Source organism: Hippoglossus hippoglossus, chromosome 7, assembly GCF_009819705.1.
Source record: "Hippoglossus hippoglossus isolate fHipHip1 chromosome 7, fHipHip1.pri, whole genome shotgun sequence".
Lineage (NCBI taxonomy): Eukaryota > Metazoa > Chordata > Actinopteri > Pleuronectiformes > Pleuronectidae > Hippoglossus > Hippoglossus hippoglossus.
The window spans coordinates 22,927,981-22,949,340 of NC_047157.1; the positions used below are offsets into that span (position 1 = coordinate 22,927,981).

Here is a 21,360-nt window from a genome sequence, read left to right on the forward strand (position 1 = left end):
TCTCTCTCTCTCTCTCTCTCTCTCTCTCTCTGCAGCTCCAGCTCACTTGCTGCCTCCCATCAGTCGCTCACCTGCTGGCCCCAGCTCTCAGCTCTTTGGAGTGTCCGCACCCTGAGTGAGCATCCTCTCTGCCGCTGATTCTCCTCCCACTCAGCATCCCTCTCTCTCTCTCTCTCTCTCTCTCTCTCTCTTTCTCTCTCTCTCTCTCTCTCTCCCTCACACACACATGCACTCTTTGGCTGTTACTTCCTCCATCCCCACCCTCTTTGTCTGTTCTCAAGCTCACACACACACACACACACACACACACACACACACACACACACACACACACACACACACACACACACACACACACACACACACACACACACACACACACACACATGATGTGGTACTTGACAAAATCCCAAACTCTAATCCACGCAACAAACCCCCCCAACCACTATCATCGCCTTCAAAGCAGGAGACCCTCCCCCATCATTCATTTTGGGGGCAAGTGAAATCTACAGCCCAGAGAGAGAAGGGATGACTCCGGTAACGGGGGGGGGGGGGGGGGGGGGGTTGGGGGGGGGGGTTTGCCTTCAGTCCCCACACTGCCTTACAAGCCAGCTAGGGCTGTTGCTGTGGCAACCACATCAGCCACATGTGAAAAAAAAAAATGAAATAAACCCCTCTCATACACATTCATGTTCACGATGATCTGACTTGAACGTGGGTGATCATCGTGAACACTGAGCTCCCGAAGGTGCACAGACGTCGCGGCCTCTCCAATGCTCATTGTGCGGGACGGGAAAGTGTGGAAAAGGTTTTTAATCACTGCAATGAGTCTTATTCAGTCCCCAGTGAACATGTGTGCGTTTGCTGCACTAAGCTACTGTCGGCAGTTTCCCAGCAGACCCGTGACTTGTGTCACCGCTGATGCCTTTTTTTCTGCTAAATCCCGCTAAATAATGCTCTGATGCAGTGAGAGTGTCGACTCATCTGTCGTCTCCTTAGACAGCTACTCACTGAAGCACCTTAAGAGTAAAGTAGTGTGTGTGTGTGTGTGTGTGTGTGTGTGTGTGTGTGTGTGTGTGTGTGTGTGTGTTTACTCTTCTGTATGTGTCAGACCTGAGGAGATAACGAGGGGATTACAGCACAGTCCTCATCCTTTGCCACATTAAGAGCTGTGTATTGTGATAAACAAAACCAAATAATCTTCTCGTGTCCAGAGGTCACCGGTAGAAAAAACTATATAACGTCACTGAACAAAACAACAACTAGTCCATATTTTTCTTTTGAACCCCCGACAAAAGACCGCTCACGGTTTACGTGGGGTCCAGTTTTGTTGGGATGATCCGATGGACCAGGAGGTCGGGGATTAAAAAAGACATGAAAATGTTGCCCGTGACAGCTTTGTCAATAGATGAAAACACATTATCAGATAAGAGTGGGCAGATTTGGGCTGAATGTCCTGTTTGAAATCTGATTAGCACAGAGTGGTCATTTTAACACGGATCATTGCAGCTGGTTCCTATCGCAGCCACATGCATCTGCAATGACCCCGGCCCTCCTGTGCATGTGCTGATGAAATAATAATGAATAATAGCAGGGTAGGACTAAATCCTTCACCACGCAGGGAGCTGATCTCCTCCTGTGCGGAGGACGATAGTTGGCTTTGAATTGATAGTGTCCTCCCGGCTCTAATGTCTTCTGCAGAATGCCTCACTAAATCCCTTCTGAGAAGCCCCATAGGGATTCCCATCCCATTAGCCTGGTGAAATGTCCTGTGGTTCCTCCCCTGCCCTGCCCCCACACCACGTCCCCCTGAGAACTGCTGCTGCTGTCCAGAAATCTCCCCGTCTCCCACTTCCCTCTCCCTCTCTCGCTTTCCCGGCCAAGACATGTTAAATAATAATACTATATCCCTCGAGACACAAGCTCAAATAGTGGCTGACGCAAAAGCGAGCTAAGGAGAAGTAGAGTAAAACGAATCAGGAGTCGGCAACTGTGTGTTCATCGCCATCAAGTTTCATTCATATACGTATCTGAATTTATACAAATTAAATGGAAAGTTCCTACTGCTTCAAACTCGTGTTGTTATGCAGAGCAGCAAGCCATGCAAGTAGTGTGTGTGTGTGTGTGTGTGTGTGTGTGTGTGTGTGTGTGTGTGTGTGTGTGTGTGTGTGTGAGCCTGTGATCCCACAGGCCACTTAATAGAGGCTCAGTTCTGCAATCACAGGCACATTATACACCTCCAACATGTCAGGGGTCTCCAGCAGGCAAGATGGCTGCTGCTCTGAAACATGAATGAATGGTTATTTATGTATAACCTCCACTGAGCGACTCCCACAGAGGTTTAATTAGCGGTGGTCAACCTCGGGGGGGGGGGGGGGGGGGGGGGGGGGGAGCCGCAGCAGCAGTGAATTTGTGATTTCTTTAATAAGTGCACGTGAATGCACCATTCAAGCAGATTTTTCTTTCTTTAATAAAGTCACAAGAGTCTTTTTGAATGGGGACAATTTTGCGATTATTTTTGCATTTTCTCTGTCACGTCTATCGACTGCATTCTTTTTGTTTTACAATGAAAGTGTTTTGTTTAAATAAACATATTTAATAATTTTGAGAAATATATACACTGTGCAACAAACAGCATAGAACAGTGATGCACAAATAGAACGTACACCCAAAAAGGAAAATTGTCTCTTTTTTTTATTCTATCCCCGAGTGATAAATGTTCTCAGAGGAAAAACACGTCTGCCATCGTTGGACGACGCAGGTCTGAAGGTTCCTCTGCTGTTACACCTGACCCCAGTCACTCCTAAACAAATTGAGTGTAATCAAGCCCGTAGTGTGTTTGCAAGACAAAGTAGGAGAGCCAACTGCTTCCCAGCTTTGGAAGGAACTTTACATCCCCCACCATGATTTCTCTGCAGCGCACCTCAACCCCACTGTGACTGTGATTGTGACTCGGTTACATGATCGTGAAGCATATTCTTTTTTGGAATGCCTTGTTTTGAGCCAGGTAATAATGGAGCTACATGGAGCGGGGGGGGGTATGAGCATGATGGTGTTAATCTGATCTTTTATCTCCCAGTAGATTATATCCCTGTATCCTGGTTGTGTTTAGCGATGAGCACAGTGACTCAGTGTAAACAGACGTTTTTGGACTCGTCATATCAGCCTTTGAAACTTATAATATAAAAATACAATAACTCTACTTTAATACAGCAACACCATCTGCTCCATCTTAGCATGTGAACATAAACACAGGCTGATAGGACAGTTTAACATTTTGCAGCCACAAATTAATGTACGATATAAATTACGATTTGGTAAAAGTAAAGGGATGAATATATTCGTCTTCATGGCATTTCATCAGGCTTTATGTCGAGACGTTTCAGGACAAGTGGTGCACCACGACTATTTGTACCAAAAGTTAAAAACTGTCCTCTCAAAAGTTCCACCAAACATTTCACTAAAGATCAACCTCAAAGTGACACGACAGACAAATCAGTCGTTTGACCTCAATTAATGTCTAAGCACTGTGAACAGACCCAGATATGATTTATTCATGCTGTGCGCTGTATGTAACGTGTGGAAATTAACTTCTGCAGTCACGCAGAGACACACTCAGCTCTCACTGCTCGGTGATCTTCCCCCCGTGTCATCATTTATTACACGATAACACTGGAGTGCTCAAACGTTTGGAGCCGCTCCCCTGGTTCGATGTTTTCCAAATGTATCATGAAGTGGCAGCAGCTGCTGCCTCGGCCGCCATCAGTTCTCCAACGGCCAGAGATAGAAGGAACACATGTGCTGTGAATTATCACATAAATAGAACCTGCCGCTGCCTTGTCCCCCCCCCCCCCCCCCCCCCCCCCTCCCCTCAGACTGACCTGATGCATTCTAACAAATGGGAGTTAGATTGTATGTGGCTGCACTTTGAGCCTCAGAGCAAATCTGTCCAGACCAAAACATCTGAAATGTCTTATTTAGGTGGTGGCTCATCTGTGTACAGTATATTTATATATTATGAATCATTTATAAAGAGTCACCTCTATGTGGTTTCATCTGTGAACCAGGGGAAGTGACATTAAAAACAACCTCTTTGTCCGATCTGCTCCTGAACATGTAAAACCATCAGGGCCTTTTGTCCTTCAGCCATAAAAGTTGCTGCTGCCATAATCAGGCAAAAGCAAATACTGGACAAAATTTAGAAAGCAGATAAGTCTGAAAGGCAGTTTGTTCCCAAGGGAACTGCACCTCTAAAAGTCCTCTTAAACAAACAGTTAGATAAGGAAATCATTTTTAGTATTCCTTATCACAACACTAAAACACACCAACTGTTTTTAGGCACAGGGGCACAATTTTCCGCTACACTGCTGCATTCAAGCCGAGAAAAGGAAAAACACTTTTGACACAATGGCCGAACAGTCAAATGCCACATGCTGGGAATTCTAAATAATAAAGTACTGGCGGGATCTGATGCGTGAGGAGCCTCCTGGATTGGTTGTCTTGAGCTCACACCTCCCCCCCGACTGCGGGTCATATTCAGTATGCATTAACAGCCGCGGTGCAGCAGGTGTTTTTGAATAACGCATGTTCGTCCAACCAAGCGTTCCAGATTTTCCAGCTTGTCTTATCTCTCACAAATATCCCTGTCCAGTTTTCCTTGGAAACACGGCCCCCAGGGGAAATCACAGGGATGCAGATGTGGCTTTTCAGCAAACAGGGGTCATTCTGTGCACCTCTGTCGTCTGATATTAGAGCTATGAGGGTGTTCAGTGATATTTATACCCTTCTATCCGTGAAGTGAAACATTCCTCCTGTCAATCAAGACAAGAACAAACAGCAGAATTACTCAAGAATCTTATCAGGCGAGAATTTCTTATCCCATGGGACAGAGATAGCAGGAGGCAGCTCGTTATAAAAGCTCCTGGACGCAGCCTCCTCCTCACTCCGGCTTGCTGCAGCATCCACAGCATGAAAAGGGCCAATAAACAGGCTGCACAATGGACGTCCCCAGACATATGCTCAGGTACTTACCCATTCACAAACACTATAGCAATGAAGACCTCAGCCCCTGTTGTTCAAACCAGAAGATGCTGCAGCCTCGACAGACTGTCTCAGGGCGAAGAGGGTGAACTTCAGAAAAGCTGGCGGAACAACTTTTCTAAAGAGCAGCTCAGAGAATCAGATAAAGTAAAATGGAAAGTGTCCTGTCAAAGTTCCCCGGCGCCCGTCTCACCCTTCTGCAGCCTGCTGTCATCTGAGCTGTACGTTTTTTTTTTAAGACATCTTGTGCCTGTGCTCCATGATGGATGACATGTTAGGATTTGGATTATTCAGACGAGTAGAACCAGGGGCGAGCTTGTCACTTTGGTGCTATATTTAGTCCGACGGCAGGAGACTTGCAGAGAGACAGTGTAGCCTGATCGGCCTTGACAGTTTGCTCTTCCACTACGTCCGCTTTGGCAGACAACTCGGCTTGACATACACAGATGAGCGTGCACAGGCAAACTGACACCGGGTCGGGCTTCGCGGAACAGTGACGAGCACATGTGCAGGAGGAAGGAGACGGAGGGTGATGCAGAGTGACGTCTCTTGGGAAATCAGTGGACACAAACAGACGAGTGTTTACAGTGACCCCTCCTAAGTGATTTTGGGCCGGACACAAAGGATGAAATGGGCCTTGAATTTAGACGGCGTTATTAAAAATAGATCGTGGGATTGCATCACACAGTTTTGTTATAAATAGCAACAGCAGCTTTAAAATAACCTGTTTTTTGGGATGCCAGTGCCTGCAGAGCACAAAGGCAGATATTTGATCAGGCTAAAAAAAGAAAACAGGCATAATTAGGTCCCGTGAGATTGTGAATTTGACAAGTATCCAACTGTTATATAATAATAAATATATATATAATAAAATACATATTACTATATCAAGATGCACGATGCAAAAACTTTAATGTCGTTGTGCAACAGCAACAACATTATCCTCAATCAAATTGTGCCTGTTTTACGATTTACAAAGGAAATATACAAATATGACAAAGAAGCAAATATATAATAAAATATAAATATAAGCAAAAGTTGAAAATAAAGTTCATCAATAGTATATGATATAGATTATATTCAATATAGTATGAAATATATATAAAATTATATGTTATATGTTATTATAAATCTATAATATTTAGTAGTAGTAGTAGTAGTAGTAGTAATAGCAGTAGTAGTAGTTATAGTAGTAGTAGTAGTAGTAGTAGTAGTAGTATTATTTCATTATAAGTGATAATCTATTGTTGACTGCAACTGAATGATCCATCTTTTTGCCACTAGAGGGCAGATGATTTGGTAACTACCACCAACACAACCACCCTCTAATAAAGACGTATATATATATATATATATCAACTAAATAAGTCCGATGGGTTCGAGGAAAAAGTTCCCTGCTCCTTTATCCTGCATTTGAAAACACAAACTGACGTCAAGTTCTTTGACGTCTAACCTGGAAAAAGACAAACACCCGAGGGAGGACCAGGACTGCAGACCTGTGCTGCATGAAGCTCGGGTGAGCTGAGGCGAGGATAAAACAGAGGGATCAGTGGCCAAGTTGTTTCAAAGAATAGACAGGAAGTTACACAATGGACAGCCTGCTTCAATAATCCAACAATAATCCATCATGCTCCAGGGACAGACACAGACACAGACGCAGAGTGCACTTTGTGTCTGGATGTATGTTAGAGAGAGGGAGAGAGGAGGGGGGGGGGGGGGGGGGGGGGAGAGAGAGAGCGGTGCCCTTATACAACATCTCAGTATAACCATTATCCACACCAGCACCACTCTCCCATTTCCTCCCATCATGGGAGCTTAGCAAGACAGGATTACAACCAATTACAGGCCTCCCTGGGAGAGAGAGGGAGAGAGAGAGGGGACCTGGAGGATCATCTGTTTATTGTGTATGACCCGAGATGACCAGATGGAAGATCATCATTCAACATTTAATCAGCGACATGAGCACAGGGGTCAACACCGAACAACGGAATCACATCAAACACCTGCAACAGGTCGGGAGTCATCGTCCGCTGAGAGTAAAGAGAACGTATGTGATCAAGCAAAGCATCAACGCGGGGGGGATAATGCCATGATATGGATAATCTGCTCTCACTGAATCTTACAGTGCGCTCTTAAGACGTAGTTCAAGGTAAAACCGTGTTGGTTTCCAATCTAATTAATGACATTTTATTGTAATTTCATAGTACGAAGGTTTGTTGCGTCTTATTAGCAAACTGTGATACAAAGTGCAACTGATAATCCTTAATATTTTGATGGTTTGTAATTGATAATTTCTTGAATATTGGCATCAGGCAGGCACGCTATATTATTCTGTATCATCCAAACTTTCTTACGGCAGATTAAAGAGAGACTCACCAGAATTTCCTTGGCCTTCCAATTCGAAAAGGCGAGCACGGCATTCTGCAGGATTTGTTCAGTCAAAGTTTCGCTGTTGGAGATTTTAGCCCACTGTCCCTGATTTCAAATTAAACTACCTCTCCAACATACGGCCCCTGCAGGACGATTCTGACTTTGTCTCTCCAAGATTTATTGCTACAACATTGCCCTGCAACATCAGCTGTTTGTGGACTGTCACAATCTGTCACTTTGCTTCCCACAAATTCGCCTGTCTGAGAGAACCTCTGCTCAGGTTTCATTTGGCAGACATCCCACTTCACTGGTCTCCTCTTTCTCTTCCGGTCACGTCACCTCATCCCCTGACTTCCACCTTATCCTTCCTCCCTCTCTGCACAGCCTCAGTTCTTTTTATCTCCTGGGCTCTTTTAAATCCTCTTTCAGATGCTCCTCTTCATCCTCACTTTGCGGCTGTGTTCCTCCTCTTCTCCTCTAGAGTGCAGGAGCAGTTTGTAGCCCGACAGCCACACTGCAGTCTCTGAGAACAAGCCGTCACTGCTGAGAGACGCAGGCCTATAGCAGGTGAGAGAGATCCTGGTGCATCTGTCGCTGAGGAGTGATGATACTGCGGCGACGCAGCGTTTAACCTCCTGCAGTCAGACGGAGGCGGTTGAGGGCCAAACATTCGTGCCACCACACCTCACGCTTTCAGAAACGGAGTAGTTTATCCGCAGTGGCAGGAGTGTGTGCATGCTCAGCTCCCTGCCTGACACACACACACACACCCACACAGACACACACACACACACACACACACACACACACACACACACACACACACACACACACACACACACACACACACACACACACACACACACACACACACAAACACACAAACACTCCATCCTGCCAGCACTGCAGAGATGGAAGATGGACCAGGTATCTGTTTCCCCACCGCTGCCCATCTGCTCTACCTTTTAACGCTCCATTCATCTTACTTACAGTCCACTCTGGGGACTGATCCACACGCATACGGTCGACAGGGCCGGTCTGAGTCTGTGACATCGAGAGTTTCGAATGAAAAACTCTTCTCTTTTTTCCCCCTGTTATTCTCAAAAGTGCTGTTTTGTCAAAATTTGAAACGTATAATGACAAAAAGAAAACAGAGCAACTCACCATAAGCTTCTGGCCTTGGAGAAGGTCTTGTCCACCCTGGAAAAATAAAAGCACAAGTTGACGGACAGATTTAAAAGGGTCAACTTTTGACATTGTCTATATTTGGGATTAATCTGTCAAAAAATAGCTCCATCTGTTAATAACTCCACACAAAAAAAACAATAATTAGCAGGAAAGATGTGAGAGTACATCAGCACCAGGTGGCACATGACTGAATCCTCCCCTTACTAATAGTTTCCGTGTCTCGTGTCTGCCTGCATGAAAGTTTGCTCAGACTCATTTAAGTGTGGCCAGTGCACAGGGACAGTGGAGTGTCCTTCCCACTCACCAACAGCCCACTGAACTGAGAGGCTGGTGACTCAGTGGGCCGGGTTACCCTGAAATAACTCCTGCCATCTGTTGAAGTAGCATTTCCAGGGATGATTACTCGCCTGGTGTCTCCTGAGACAAAATTAACCTCGTCCTGGTTTGAATCTGCACAATGAGGCTGATTACTCACTGACAGCCCAGTGTAAACTATCATGTGTCCTCAGGTCACGCTGGATAAACAGATCTGAGCAGTAATCAGTGGAAACAACAACCAGATGATGCAGCGTTGGGAGCCCATCGGTTAAGAGTGCAGGGTCGGGTTTCTCCCAATAGATGGCACTATGTGTGCAGAGGAAATATCAGCCTCTGGCAGGTGAGAGTCAAGACAAACTTCTACAGCTAAACTCCACTGACCAGAACCAGGATATCTGGTGGAGGCAGGATCTTTCTTTAAACAACCTGACAAACCACACGAACCAAATACTTTAAACTTGATAATCAGAAAACAGCACAACAATAAAACCAGATAACGTCTCTAGATGCAGCAGTTTACGTCCGATTTATGGCAACAAAGTTGATATACGACACTGACAACTGCCGTCCAGTGAGGGAGTCCTGGCTGCAGGCCTCCCAGCTGGTGGTGGCGACATGGAGCAAAGGGAATGTTTAGTATGTCTCTCAGGATTTGTTGCCTCCCCTCAGAAAGCAGAACTGAGATACATAATAAAAACTAGAATGATAGACGAGCGCACATAGGCCAAGGCACAGCAGTCCCCTTAAGAAACCACAATTCAATACAATAGATCTGGATTTTTATATATAAACTCATAAATGTAAAAGAAAAAAAAAAAGTCACAATCCTGGAAATGCCCCTTTGTCCAAATCTGCACCAAAATCGAAGTAGTTCTCTCTCGGCTCGTGTCTCCTCCTTCCACCATAACCTCTGTGACCAAGGTATTGACCCTGAAGCTTTTAGGTTGATTCTAATTGTATTTTTTCTCCTTGGTGTTTATTCTGTCTCCTTTGATTTAACTCATCCCGCGACCCTTTGAGTCTGTTGTGTCGGACTGTAACTCCACCAGAGCTCAGATCTGTTGCCCATCTTTCCCTGGTACTTTGAGAAGTTTTCTTGTAATCAGTCAAGTAGTTTTTGCGTAATCCTACTAAATAACAGACAAACAAACGCCCATGAAAACAAAACTCCTTGGCAAAGGTAAATAGCACTAATCACAATCTACAGCGGAGCGTGTCCTTAGAGACAAGATAAGATAAGATAAAATAATCCTTTATTAGTCCCACAATGGGGAAATTTGCAATATTACAGCAGCAAGAGTAATAAGTTACATGCAATACTTAAGTTTAAGGATAATAATACTTAAGTGTAATTAATATAAAAACTATAGAAAACTATGAATGGAATAAAAACTAATGTATACAGTGTAAAACCAAGAAAACTGTGTGCAGTGTTAGAATATGTACAGTGAATGGATTTACATTCACATACTTGTTCAAACATGAATGTCAGAATCCATCATGAGACCAGATAACACCTGATATTCTGCTACAAGTCAAAAAGGCCAAACTTCTGGTCGTCAGGGGGAATCCCCCTAACCAATCATCCTCTGGGGACCGTGAATGTCAATATCAATGTCAGCTGAGATATTTCAGTCTGGACCACAATGATGGAACCACACACGCTGTCACAGACAATTCCATGAAAATAGAATGACAATCCAGCAGTGCCAGATTTGCTGCATCCTTGTCATGTCTAGCATTGGTTTAAAAAAAATAAAAAAAGCCATGAGTCAGGCAGCAGAGAGGCAGCCGGTGTTTTCATTCATGCATGTGTATTAACACAAGTCTCTAAATGTCAATGATGCAGGAAATTCCCAAAGAGGTAACATTAGGTGACCCATAACCCAAATGGTTCTACTTCTTCTTTTGTGCAGAGAGAATCTCAAAAGATAAATGAAAGCCTCTACGACTTCCTCCTTCTGAGAAAACACTGTTTTCTCAGAAGAGGAGGGGGGGGGGGGGGGTACAGGGGAGGGATTATAATGTGGGGTCACAAATCATCCGACTCGTGTTGTTGCAGTAGGCCGTCGCCTGATACTGATAGATTTGGTGGTGACGGTATAACTCAAATCTATACCACCAGTGTTGATTTCACCGAGCCTGACATGTATGTGCAGATAAATCATCACTCTATCGTAAGTGGCGGTCGGGGAAGGGGCCGAAATACGTCCGCGCACTCGTCTCTGCTCTCGTGAAGCTGAGTGCGAGGAGAGAAAAAAGCTGTTTTCACACCAACTGCATCACTAAGAAAAACATTTTCTAAACCTCATCCTGTGCTGCTCACGCCATTCTCAGGTTTCATGGGATTCCCGTGAAATGAAATCAACAAGGGTGTGTCGAGATTATTGAATAAAAAGTGGGATACAAGCTGGAAATTTGCAACAATGCAAAACAGAACGTGATACCCCAGAGCTGAGAGCTCCTATCAACACACTGTCACAGATAACAGATAGAACTGTTAAACATTTAATGCTGTAAAATGTATTCAATTTTCTTGTGTCCACACACTCGTATATAATAAATATTGCATTAACATTCTGCTACAAGCTAAAGAAGGGTCAGACAAATGTTGTTTTCAGATAAGAGAAAAGAAAAAGACAACAGAAGAAACACGGAAAGCTGCTGCTCGCCTTCATTTCTATCGTTTACTTTACTTTGTACAGTTTATCTAAGGAAAAGAAGAAATTCCTGAGTCAACTACGAACCTAATTTATACGTCTACTAATCCTTACAATGTTATTACTCTAAATCGATCAAAGGAAACAAATAAATCCATTGCACGCTCAGCAATCAGTCAAATATTTGACTACGTCTCCCATTAGAAGTAAAACCAAACTCATCCCCCAACGTAAGGAAGACATTTCAATACTAAAGTAAAGTAAACCTGGACTGTGCAGGTGAGATCAGGAAGATTCAGAACGTGGGACAAGAACGAGTCGTGAAAATCTCTCTGTCTTCTCAGTGAGACAAAGAATTCTCCGCTGACTCTGGTCATAAAGTAGAAAGAAGGCTGTAACAAATTCATTAATACATTTGTGGGCCGTGACTCTTTGCACAGTGAAAACAGTGTTTAACACGAACCAGTGCATTTAGGAGCATGGAGATGACTTACAGCGGTGGGTGGTGGCCAGATACTGGCAAATTGTTTTTCATTCTTCATCTACGCTCTCAGCTGGGTGTCAAGCACAAGCTGGTTACTATGGCAACAAGGGAGGGATGAGACGGCTCAAGGCGGGTCCCACAAACGCTACAGGCCCATCGCCGTGTCAGCAGCCGCGAACACATGACAACTAGCTCATTCGCCGTAATCTGACTTGAAGCGCAGCTCGTAATTCCTCCTTCCCAGCTGCAAAACTTTTTCTCCACTTCAGAAATCAGCTGAGGTCTGTGGTTTACATCCAGTCAGCAGCGACGCTCGTGGCAAGTAGGTCACCAGACAGAAGTCAGCCTGGAAATCCAGCTTAAAGCAAACAGGTTGGCTGTTCAGCCTCCAATCTGCAGCAGAAACATGTTCATGCTGTGATAATTCTATATCGGAAATATAAGGACAACTGTAAACTCAAGATAATCCGGACGGAGGCCAGGAAGCACACCCCGGACCAAATCATCTTGAAAATGCTGCGGACTGTGTTTGAAAGATCAATGCAGCCTTTCACTGTGACACCTTTCAAAGGGGTTTGTTGTGTGTTTTATTTAAAAAGCATTAAAGAACGTAAGCACTGGGAAATTACCTTCTGACATTCAAATTCATCAGGAAAAAAGAGGAGTCACACGCAGGAATAAGGCCATATATCATAAAACATAAATTTTAAATGTGCATTAACTAATGTTGTGAAGATAATAGTAATAAAAGAACTCAGAAATGATTCCTCTTATTATTCCTACAGCTACAATAAATTCTGGTTGAGTCAGGGTCAGTGTTACTCACTCAGCAAGAGTTGAGAACCTGCTGACGTGGTTGTTTGTCACTGTGCAGTTTCAGCTTGATACTCTCCAACAGATACAGGGGTCAAAGAACCTACCTGTGGCCGATTCATAGAAGAGTATATAACTCCCCCGAGGCCCAAGCACCAAATATCACACACTCATGAATATCAGTCCCCTACATGGCTGCTTTTTTCCATCAAGATCCATGAATTATTCTCAGAGAAATCAAGGAAAATGTTGAAAAATGCTTTATCTCCTCTCCCTTTTTACGTAATCCTGCTAGCAAACACACAAACACGGACAAACACCAGACGAAAACAATCACCTTAGCAGACGCAATAAAGGAATGTGATTAGAGATGTGATTATACATAAGCCGGGTAAACAACCACTATATTTTTCGTAAGCATTAAAAGCCCAAAGTTCAGGGACTAGCAAAGTAATTACAGTTCATCCAGTCGACGACATAAATATGTGAACAAAATGTCACAGCAATCCATCCGGTAGTTGTCAAGATATTTCACTAATAGCACAAAAATGTCAACCCGGCCTGTGGCGCTGGAGGAAAAGTCAGGGGATCACCGGTCACTATAGGATTGAGTGTCTCGGCAAAATTGCACGGCAATCCATCAAATCAGAGTGGTGGACAGCAAAGGTGGATGCTTGTACAAATACAGTATGTGAGTGTGTTCAGTTTTATTCTCACAGTATGAAAACAACCACATCTGCAGTTAGACATTCAGAACGCGCCGGGTGGTGTCAGGAAATAGATCCACAGGGAGACAGACGAGGCCTTGAGCCACGCCGAACAATCGCTATAAATAACGCTCAGGGAAGCAATAAGTCACATTGTCAAAGAAAACAGAACGTGACCAGATCCCAGACCGGGTCCTGTATCTGGACCCGGCGACGGCTGAATGAGCCTATTGACGGAGAAATGAGTGCAGAGTGGCTCAATGTTCTCATTTAGCTGCGGTACAGTGAGATACAGTGAACACACGCACACGCACACGCACACGCACACACACACACACATACACGCACACAACATGTACATCAAGTAAATAAAAAATGGGATGAGTCATGTCATGATTATTGGTATTTTAATATAACTGTTGTGTTGTTTGTGGACCTCATAGACTGTTTACAAAGATGGATGAGCTTGAGGACTCCCAAAAGTGAAACCAAATGCTACGTCCCATTAAACCATCGGAACTCGGAATATCCGACCCCTGAGTCAGAAGGTGCAACTGGAACCTCACCTCCCCCGACTTTGAAATCCAAGACCACCCCTCTGTACATCGACAGTAGTGAACGCTGTTGTTTTTACTGTTTACTTGTCGTACACATATACTGTCCACTTACTATCTGTGGACGTTTTGAGCGTGATGAATTATTATGACCTGTTTTTTGCGAATGTAAATGTTGTTCCTGTGCAACTCCGGTTTTTCGGGTGTGACATCATTCCCAGGGCCACGGCAAAAGCCTCCCAGCCCCCTCCCCCCCCCCCCCCCCCCAGATGGCTGCTGACGCTGACTTGTGATTGGTCGAGCACGTGTATCAGCGTGACCTCGCCACAGCGAACACTACTGCACAGACTCTGGCTCCAAATGCGCAAAATGGCGGCGTTCATATCCCAGATATTCCATCTTTCTATACAGACTACGCTGAGAGTTATAATCGTGTTCTGTATTGTAATGCAATGAAAGTATTACAATGATAGAGATATTAATAACCGTCTCCACCCTCGGCGTATCCGTGGCAACACCCCAGTTATCTCGCAGTGTGAATTGTTGTCAGCGTTAGATCAGTGACTCACTGTGAGTTGCTTGTTTGGCGAAACCTGGTCAAGATAAAGATGTTTTGGAAAATGGTTTCATGAGAAAGAATGGAAGAAAGAAAAAAATACATGCAGCAACAGGTATTAGATATAAACTGTGGGAGCTCTCTCTCTCTGCAGAGGTTTGTATTAACATATGAAACATCTCTTCCCCACTTTTTGAGTTTCTTTGTCGTGAAGCATGAAGTTGCAATGAAACCGTCTGACGTGACTGAGGCAACACACCTGCTCGGACCGGGACGTGCTGGACATACGAGGCTCAGAGACGATGATGTGCACGATTTTAAGGAAATAGAATCCCTTATGTTTTTATTCTTTTATCGGAGCAAAATTAAGTTAACGATCCCGAGCCCTCGGACATTAGATAATTAACTGCGGCTGATCCGATCCCTGCCTATTCTTCTTCGCAGATGGCTTTTCCATTGTGAATATGAATGTGAATGTGAATGTCAGAGTAAATATGCAAGGTGAACTGACTGAGTAGGAACTGGAGAGCCCTCTGCTTGCCCTACATCTCCTGTTTGTTTTGCCACTGCCCTTGGAAGGTACTTGAATGGCGTCCTGTTCTCAAGTATCTGCCTCGCGCTCTAATCATCTTTTTGTCATGCAAACGTTTGCTTTTCTGAGACAAAAGGACCGTCTCCGCGTTGTCTTCCTGTTGTCTGTGCCACAATAATCAATACAATAATCCTCGGACAAGAGATCATCACAAATCAAATAGACCCCAAAGCCTTCTTTTCTTTTTTCAAACAGCGAGGTATGAAACGGCAGCTTTTCATAAATAAATCTGTCAATCTGCCTTTTTGCAGAAGCCACAAACTACACAAAGACACCGGAGAGTTTTAGATTAATATACTTATTATGATCAAGATGCCATAAACACTGGGAAACACACCTTTTCCTTGTCTACTCTTCAAATCAGCTGACCAGAGAACCAAACAACAACAGTGTGGGTTTTTTCCACTCTGAGCAGCACTAACATGAATTCTTCTTCCTATACATCACGATCACATAAACAAGCATTGTTCGTGTTGCCCAAAGGCCTCGTCACTGAGGTTACTGGAGAAGCATGCGGCACACAAGCCATAGCTCTGTGTTTATTTCAAGATTTAATGGTTAATGAGCTACAGACAAACAGCAACGCACTGTATACTGGCTACAGTTTGTCTCATGTGACAACAGGCATGTGCAGCCTGTTTCCTCAGGAGGAAAACTTGGAGGACGATAAAAGGAAATGAAAGATCAGTGTTACAACATCACGGTCGTAACCTTCCCAAAGTGAAAGACACGAGAGCTCTGATTAAGTGGGAGCCTCATTAATGGTTGATGTCCAAATTATAAAGCGTGCTGAGTCCAGCAAAGACCAATCTGCAGATAACAGAGGGGCCCTCCTCTCCGTCAGTGAATAGCGATGGGATGCAGGGGGGCAGAGTGTATTACAGATCACCCGCTGATGTGAGCAATCAGTCTGACCTATCGAAATGCCAAGTGCGACGGCGTTCAAGGCCACTGCTGAACACAAAACTGAAAAGCAGCTTGTTTGATTCATTAAAAAAAAAAAACGATGTGCTTCCCCCCGGGCTCGTCACCTGCTCGTCACCTGCTGAGGATGATGCAGCTTCATTAGAACTGATCATAACGTTCCCTTAATCATTTCCTACGATGAGAGAAAGAGCATCTATATCTGGTTCTTATTACAGGGACCATTATTTGAAAGAAAACCCTAAAACCCAATACTTATATCTTACTACTTTGAATATACAGAATATATATAATTCAGTTGACCTACACAAGCAACTACCAGGCATACCTCCGCCAAAGCTAACATCCCATCTCACCCAAAATCCTGCATCCCACCAAAATGTAATGGTTTCTCCCTCCACCCCTCCACAAACTTTCAAGGAGATGACCAAGTAGTTTTTGAGTAATCCTGCAAACAAATGTCGGAAAACACTAGAATGACACAAAGTAGAGTGCATACCTCCGCAAGGCCCAATAGTCCTCTTACATTCAATAGAGCTGCACCTTATTTAGTAAGCCAAACCATTTAAATTTGAGCGGCTTTCACCTGTAGTTATAATCCTAACAAAACCAAACAAGACAACTGCTAGTTTATCTGGTCTCACAGATCAAGATGCTTGAAGACGTCGGCAAAACTGTGAGGGGAAGTGAACAGACATCCAGCTGATCCCACTGGCACCAGCTAAACACGAGGTCGTTCAGAGGGTTCCAACTCGCTGGACACCGACAGACTGCAGGACTAATAAAGTGTATCAGTCAAATACTTATCATTTGTACCAAAAAGAGAGAAAACGTCCTTGTAAATTATTACTAGGAGAAACTATGGGTCGATAATATAATGCATTACCAACGTTCTCTCACTTCTTAATGCATCTCCTGTCGTTAATGTTCATCACCACTTGGCCAACAACCAACATTCACTTCAATTAATACTGTGGCCGCTTCACTATTACACTTTAAAACTGCTCCACAGCCCAGCCTCACTACATCAAGTGCATGCGTGTGCAGTGCAATTCCAGGCTTTGTTGTTCGGCCGCACAACACAACACAACCTCGGGAGGAGGCAGCCAGGTGTGTGGCTACGTTACGGCACCTATTCACCTCTCAAGGCTTCGCAGACCGTTCGTCTGCTGCTCAGATCTGTGAAGTCTGAAGTGGGTCACACGAAAAAAACACAGATTGTTACAGCAGGGAACTGGGCAGCAAAGGACGTTGATGGCTGGCAGAATGCACATGAATGCAAAACATATAAATAGAGTAAACACAAGCAAATAACGCAGTGGAATCTTGTCTTATCTGTGTAGAAATGAGTGCAGGCATTTATAGTATGTGCACAGTTTCCTGCAAACCATTATCTCTGTCACTTGCCCATAATATAACTTGGTCTATACATCCGAAATGTCAACAAACACACTGTGCATTGACTTTACAAGTGTCACTCATGATGATTCATCAACAAACAGCAACTGCAGTATGATAAAGGTCCGATTTATAATGGGAAAGCCACAGAAAATGTCAACTGGCACATGTGATACAAAAGCTGCTCTGATAAATAGAACTGCAGACATGCAGGCAGCAATACAGGCGCAGAATCTGCACAGTCATCAAACGGGGAGACGGAGACATACACACACACAGACACACACACACACACACACACACACACACGCACACACACACACACACACACACACACACACACACACACACACATCACCACCTTAGAAATATGAGCTAAAGAGATGCTCAGTTTTGACAGAATTAGGAGGAATTTCATTTCTTACCCCCCATAGGCTCCAAAAGTGAAACTCCTCTTTCTCTGCGGCATTCCGGCTAATGGATATGAGTGAGTCAGTCAACTCAGTGCTGAATGGAGCCAGCACTTGTGTCACTTAACGCTGACTGAGCATGTGTGTGTGAGAGAGAGTGTGTGTCAATGTGTGTGTTTGTATGCTCTGCCTGCTGTGTGAGCTCCACTCCCCCAGCCTGCCTCTTCCTGACTCACACGCCTCCTTCACAAACAGAGGGGGGGGGGGGGGGGGGTGGGGGGGGGACGACGAGAGGATGAGGGAGGAAAAGGGAGAGGGGAGGGGGGGGGCTGCTGACCATGCCAGGGAACCAGGCGTGTGGTGGACTCACATACAGGCTGGATCCTCGCGCTCATGCACCAAGTTCCCAGGGAACGTGTGTGTGTGTTTTCTTACATTTCCAATTTTTTAACCCGAATCACAAAGTCACACCAGCAAATTGTTGATCGTTTAGATATTTTATTTTAAATGGCTGAAGGCAGAAACACAGAGAGAATTCTCTTTGGCGTCGAGTCTTGCAACACGAGTTCTCCCTCCCTGTGTCACTGGAAGGCAGCTGGTCAAACAGGCTGCAGTCATCGCACGTCGTCATTCCTCACAAATGTCCCAATCGCAGAGCCTTGCCCCGGGTTAGCGGCTCCACTCCTGCATACTGTAGGTGTCGACCTCCTCCGAGCAAGTTGCTTATCTGTCGCTGATAATTCTTCCCGTCAGCTCCGGCATGCACACGAAAAAAAAAAAAAGGAAGATGAATGTGGCACAATAAGGTTTTTCCTTGCTGTCGGCTGCATTGATTAAGCTGAGTAAATGTCTGGACACTGAGACTCTCCTTTAGCTCCTTTAGCAGCTTGTTGGCATTAATGCCTCCATGGATTACTGAATGAGACGTATTGTGGTCCAGCTCCACTGAGACACATTCCAAAGCATTTGCACTATGTTGGATGAAATTCTTGTCACGGCCGGTGTTGGGCAGGACGACGTCTTCTACGTTATTAGATTGGAACGGGTTTGACTTTATAACATTTCATCTCTTCTGGATAAATAAGACCTTTCCGAGCCAGGACCATAATTTCCCCCACGGGCCAACGATGTCTTCATCACATTAACTGCGAGGGGGCTCGTGCTAACCGAGCAGACAGGCACTTAATTAATGGGCCCAAGCAAACAGGCACAATCATGCTGATAGACAATTACATCATCCCTCAACAATTACATCACCGCTCTCCTTGGAGACGGCAATCTCCTAAAAACAGCACCGCAGGACTTGGCCGACTTTGATGGTAATGGACCACAGTTTGTCTCTTGGCCGTGTGGTAACGTATCAGACCGGACACATCTCTGCCTGATAGAGGCTATTGATTATTGATCTGATGGACATTTTAGTTGATTTGTTTCAGGGCCTTGATGGTGTCCTGTCTCCGGGGATGGAAACGTCTGTCTGACTTTGTCCAGACTGAACTAGAATCACTCCCCTGTGGTTGAATCCCTCCACCAACCACCACAGTTTCAGTCTACTTACATGACCCTTATGAGGTCACCGTGACCTTTGACCCGTGACCACTGAAATCCGATCAGTTGATGTTTGATTTCAAGTGACAGCTCGTCAAAATTTGAATATTCAATCGCATTCAAGAGGCTAAAAACCGTTGCTAGGCCGTCACCTTGACCTTTTAACCTCCAAATTCGAATCAGTTCCTTCTTGAGTCAAACGGAATGTTTGCAGCAAAGAGAGAAATTCCTTCAACGCATTCTTGAGATATCCTGTTCACAATAAGGCAGATGGACGGATGGAGGAAAGCATAAAGCTACGATCGGAACTCTGATTTTACATCTAGCGCCACCATGAGGTTGACTCAATCGTCATCACATCGGAATTTTTGTCCATGGTGAACATAGTCAACATTATGCATGTTAGCCCTGTTACTGTGGAAGTTTGTCTGCTGCCGAAAACCCACAAACATGCTAAGAATGTGGCTTATAAACCACAATATACCATTAGATACCATACCAAATCATACCATACCAAATCATACCATACCATACCATACCATAAAACAAGATAGTGGTCAGCTTTCTTAATTAAAATTATTTGGAGCCTGAAAACTTTAGCTATTTGGCTACTAGCTAGCTGGTATTATTTGTATGACACATTATATGAATATTTCTAAGGTTTATCAAGCAATTATTCATTAGTAAGAAATATTAATTTTCCATTTGACCCTCACCCATCCACCGTTCAACCCAAGGTTATGCCCTTGATACAGTATCTGTCCATCATGAATCAACTCATTTGAATTGGCTGAAATCAGAAACCGCTGTCTTAATCTCAACAGCACAACTCTTCAGCTCCTTGGCAAAGCCGCTGCCAGATTTAATTTAAGCACCACTCCATTGATTCGTTGTATCAGTCGTGGTTCCACCTTCAGTCCTGTCTGCCTTCCTGACAATTCAATTAAGTAAAGCAGCTGTGGTGTGTGTGCGAGGCATTTGAATGGGTCCAGTCCAGACAAGAGGCCTTTAATCATATCACCTCGGGGACGGCGCCCGCTCCTCCGAGGAACCCTGGCTCCTCTTTTGTCTTAGAGGAAGTGAACGGGCAGGAAGACTCTCGACGGGGACAAAAGAAATGGAGATCCCTCCTCGATATCCACGTCCCACAGAAACCACTGATACAGTAACGTAAAGAAACATGAGCTCAGACGAAGAAGAAAACACTTCTGTCTCCTCAACGTAAATGTGTCTTGTCCACACCTCCTGTTTTACATACAGCTAAAGGATAACAACGGCATAATTGGGATCGTAATCTTAAAATTTCAAATCGTCATTGTTCCATAATTGAACCTGTGAATGATTACAGCCCCTTTAACTCAATATTTAGTTTTCCTTTCAATGCTGTGGAAAAGGAAGTGGAGGCCGAGTGGGTGTGTGGTTCACGACGAGTGAAATCATTCATTCATCCTCAGTTCTGCTTTCATGAGGCAGGAGATTTGCCCCCTGAAGAATAAATCAGCGTCGTTCCATCTGAAGCGAAGCAGACTTCGACGTGTGTGAAGGCCTTTGTTAAGAAGGTGTGGCACAATTTATCATTCCAGTTCTGTTGAAAAGAAATTGAATTTTTCGATAAGCAGGAGGGAGTTTAATGTGTTTGTAGCCGGACAAACATCGTAAATCAACTTTGCTACGAAGCTACGTGAGGTTCTGGCCGAAGAAGAAACTCGCTGCTGCAACAAAAGCTTCATTCAAACGGAAAACAATAGAAAAATTCTGCTTTATTCTCTATGTTTACTCTCATTGGTATATTCTCCTG

General features: G+C 44.4%; 1 protein-coding gene across 19 annotated transcripts in view; it reads right to left on the bottom strand.

The window, feature by feature from the left end:
- The window catches only part of LOC117765359 (rap1 GTPase-activating protein 1-like), a 41,944-nt gene extending 23,697 nt beyond the window's left edge, over window positions 1–18,247 (bottom strand). For 5 of the 19 annotated variants that reach the window (XM_034591880.1, XM_034591859.1, XM_034591861.1 and 2 more), the window contains exon 1: window positions 72–152. Coding sequence is in view for 6 of the 19 variants with exons in the window: in XM_034591886.1 (XP_034447777.1) it covers window positions 72–157 (86 nt within the window). In the remaining 13 variants the exon portion in view is untranslated. Of the gene's footprint in view, window positions 1–71; window positions 173–7,416; window positions 8,141–8,574; window positions 8,611–18,029 lie in introns of those variants that run through there. The other 14 variants (XM_034591879.1, XM_034591858.1, XM_034591866.1 and 11 more) reach the window with 9 other exon arrangements.
- Window positions 18,248–21,360: the final 3,113 nt, after the last annotated feature.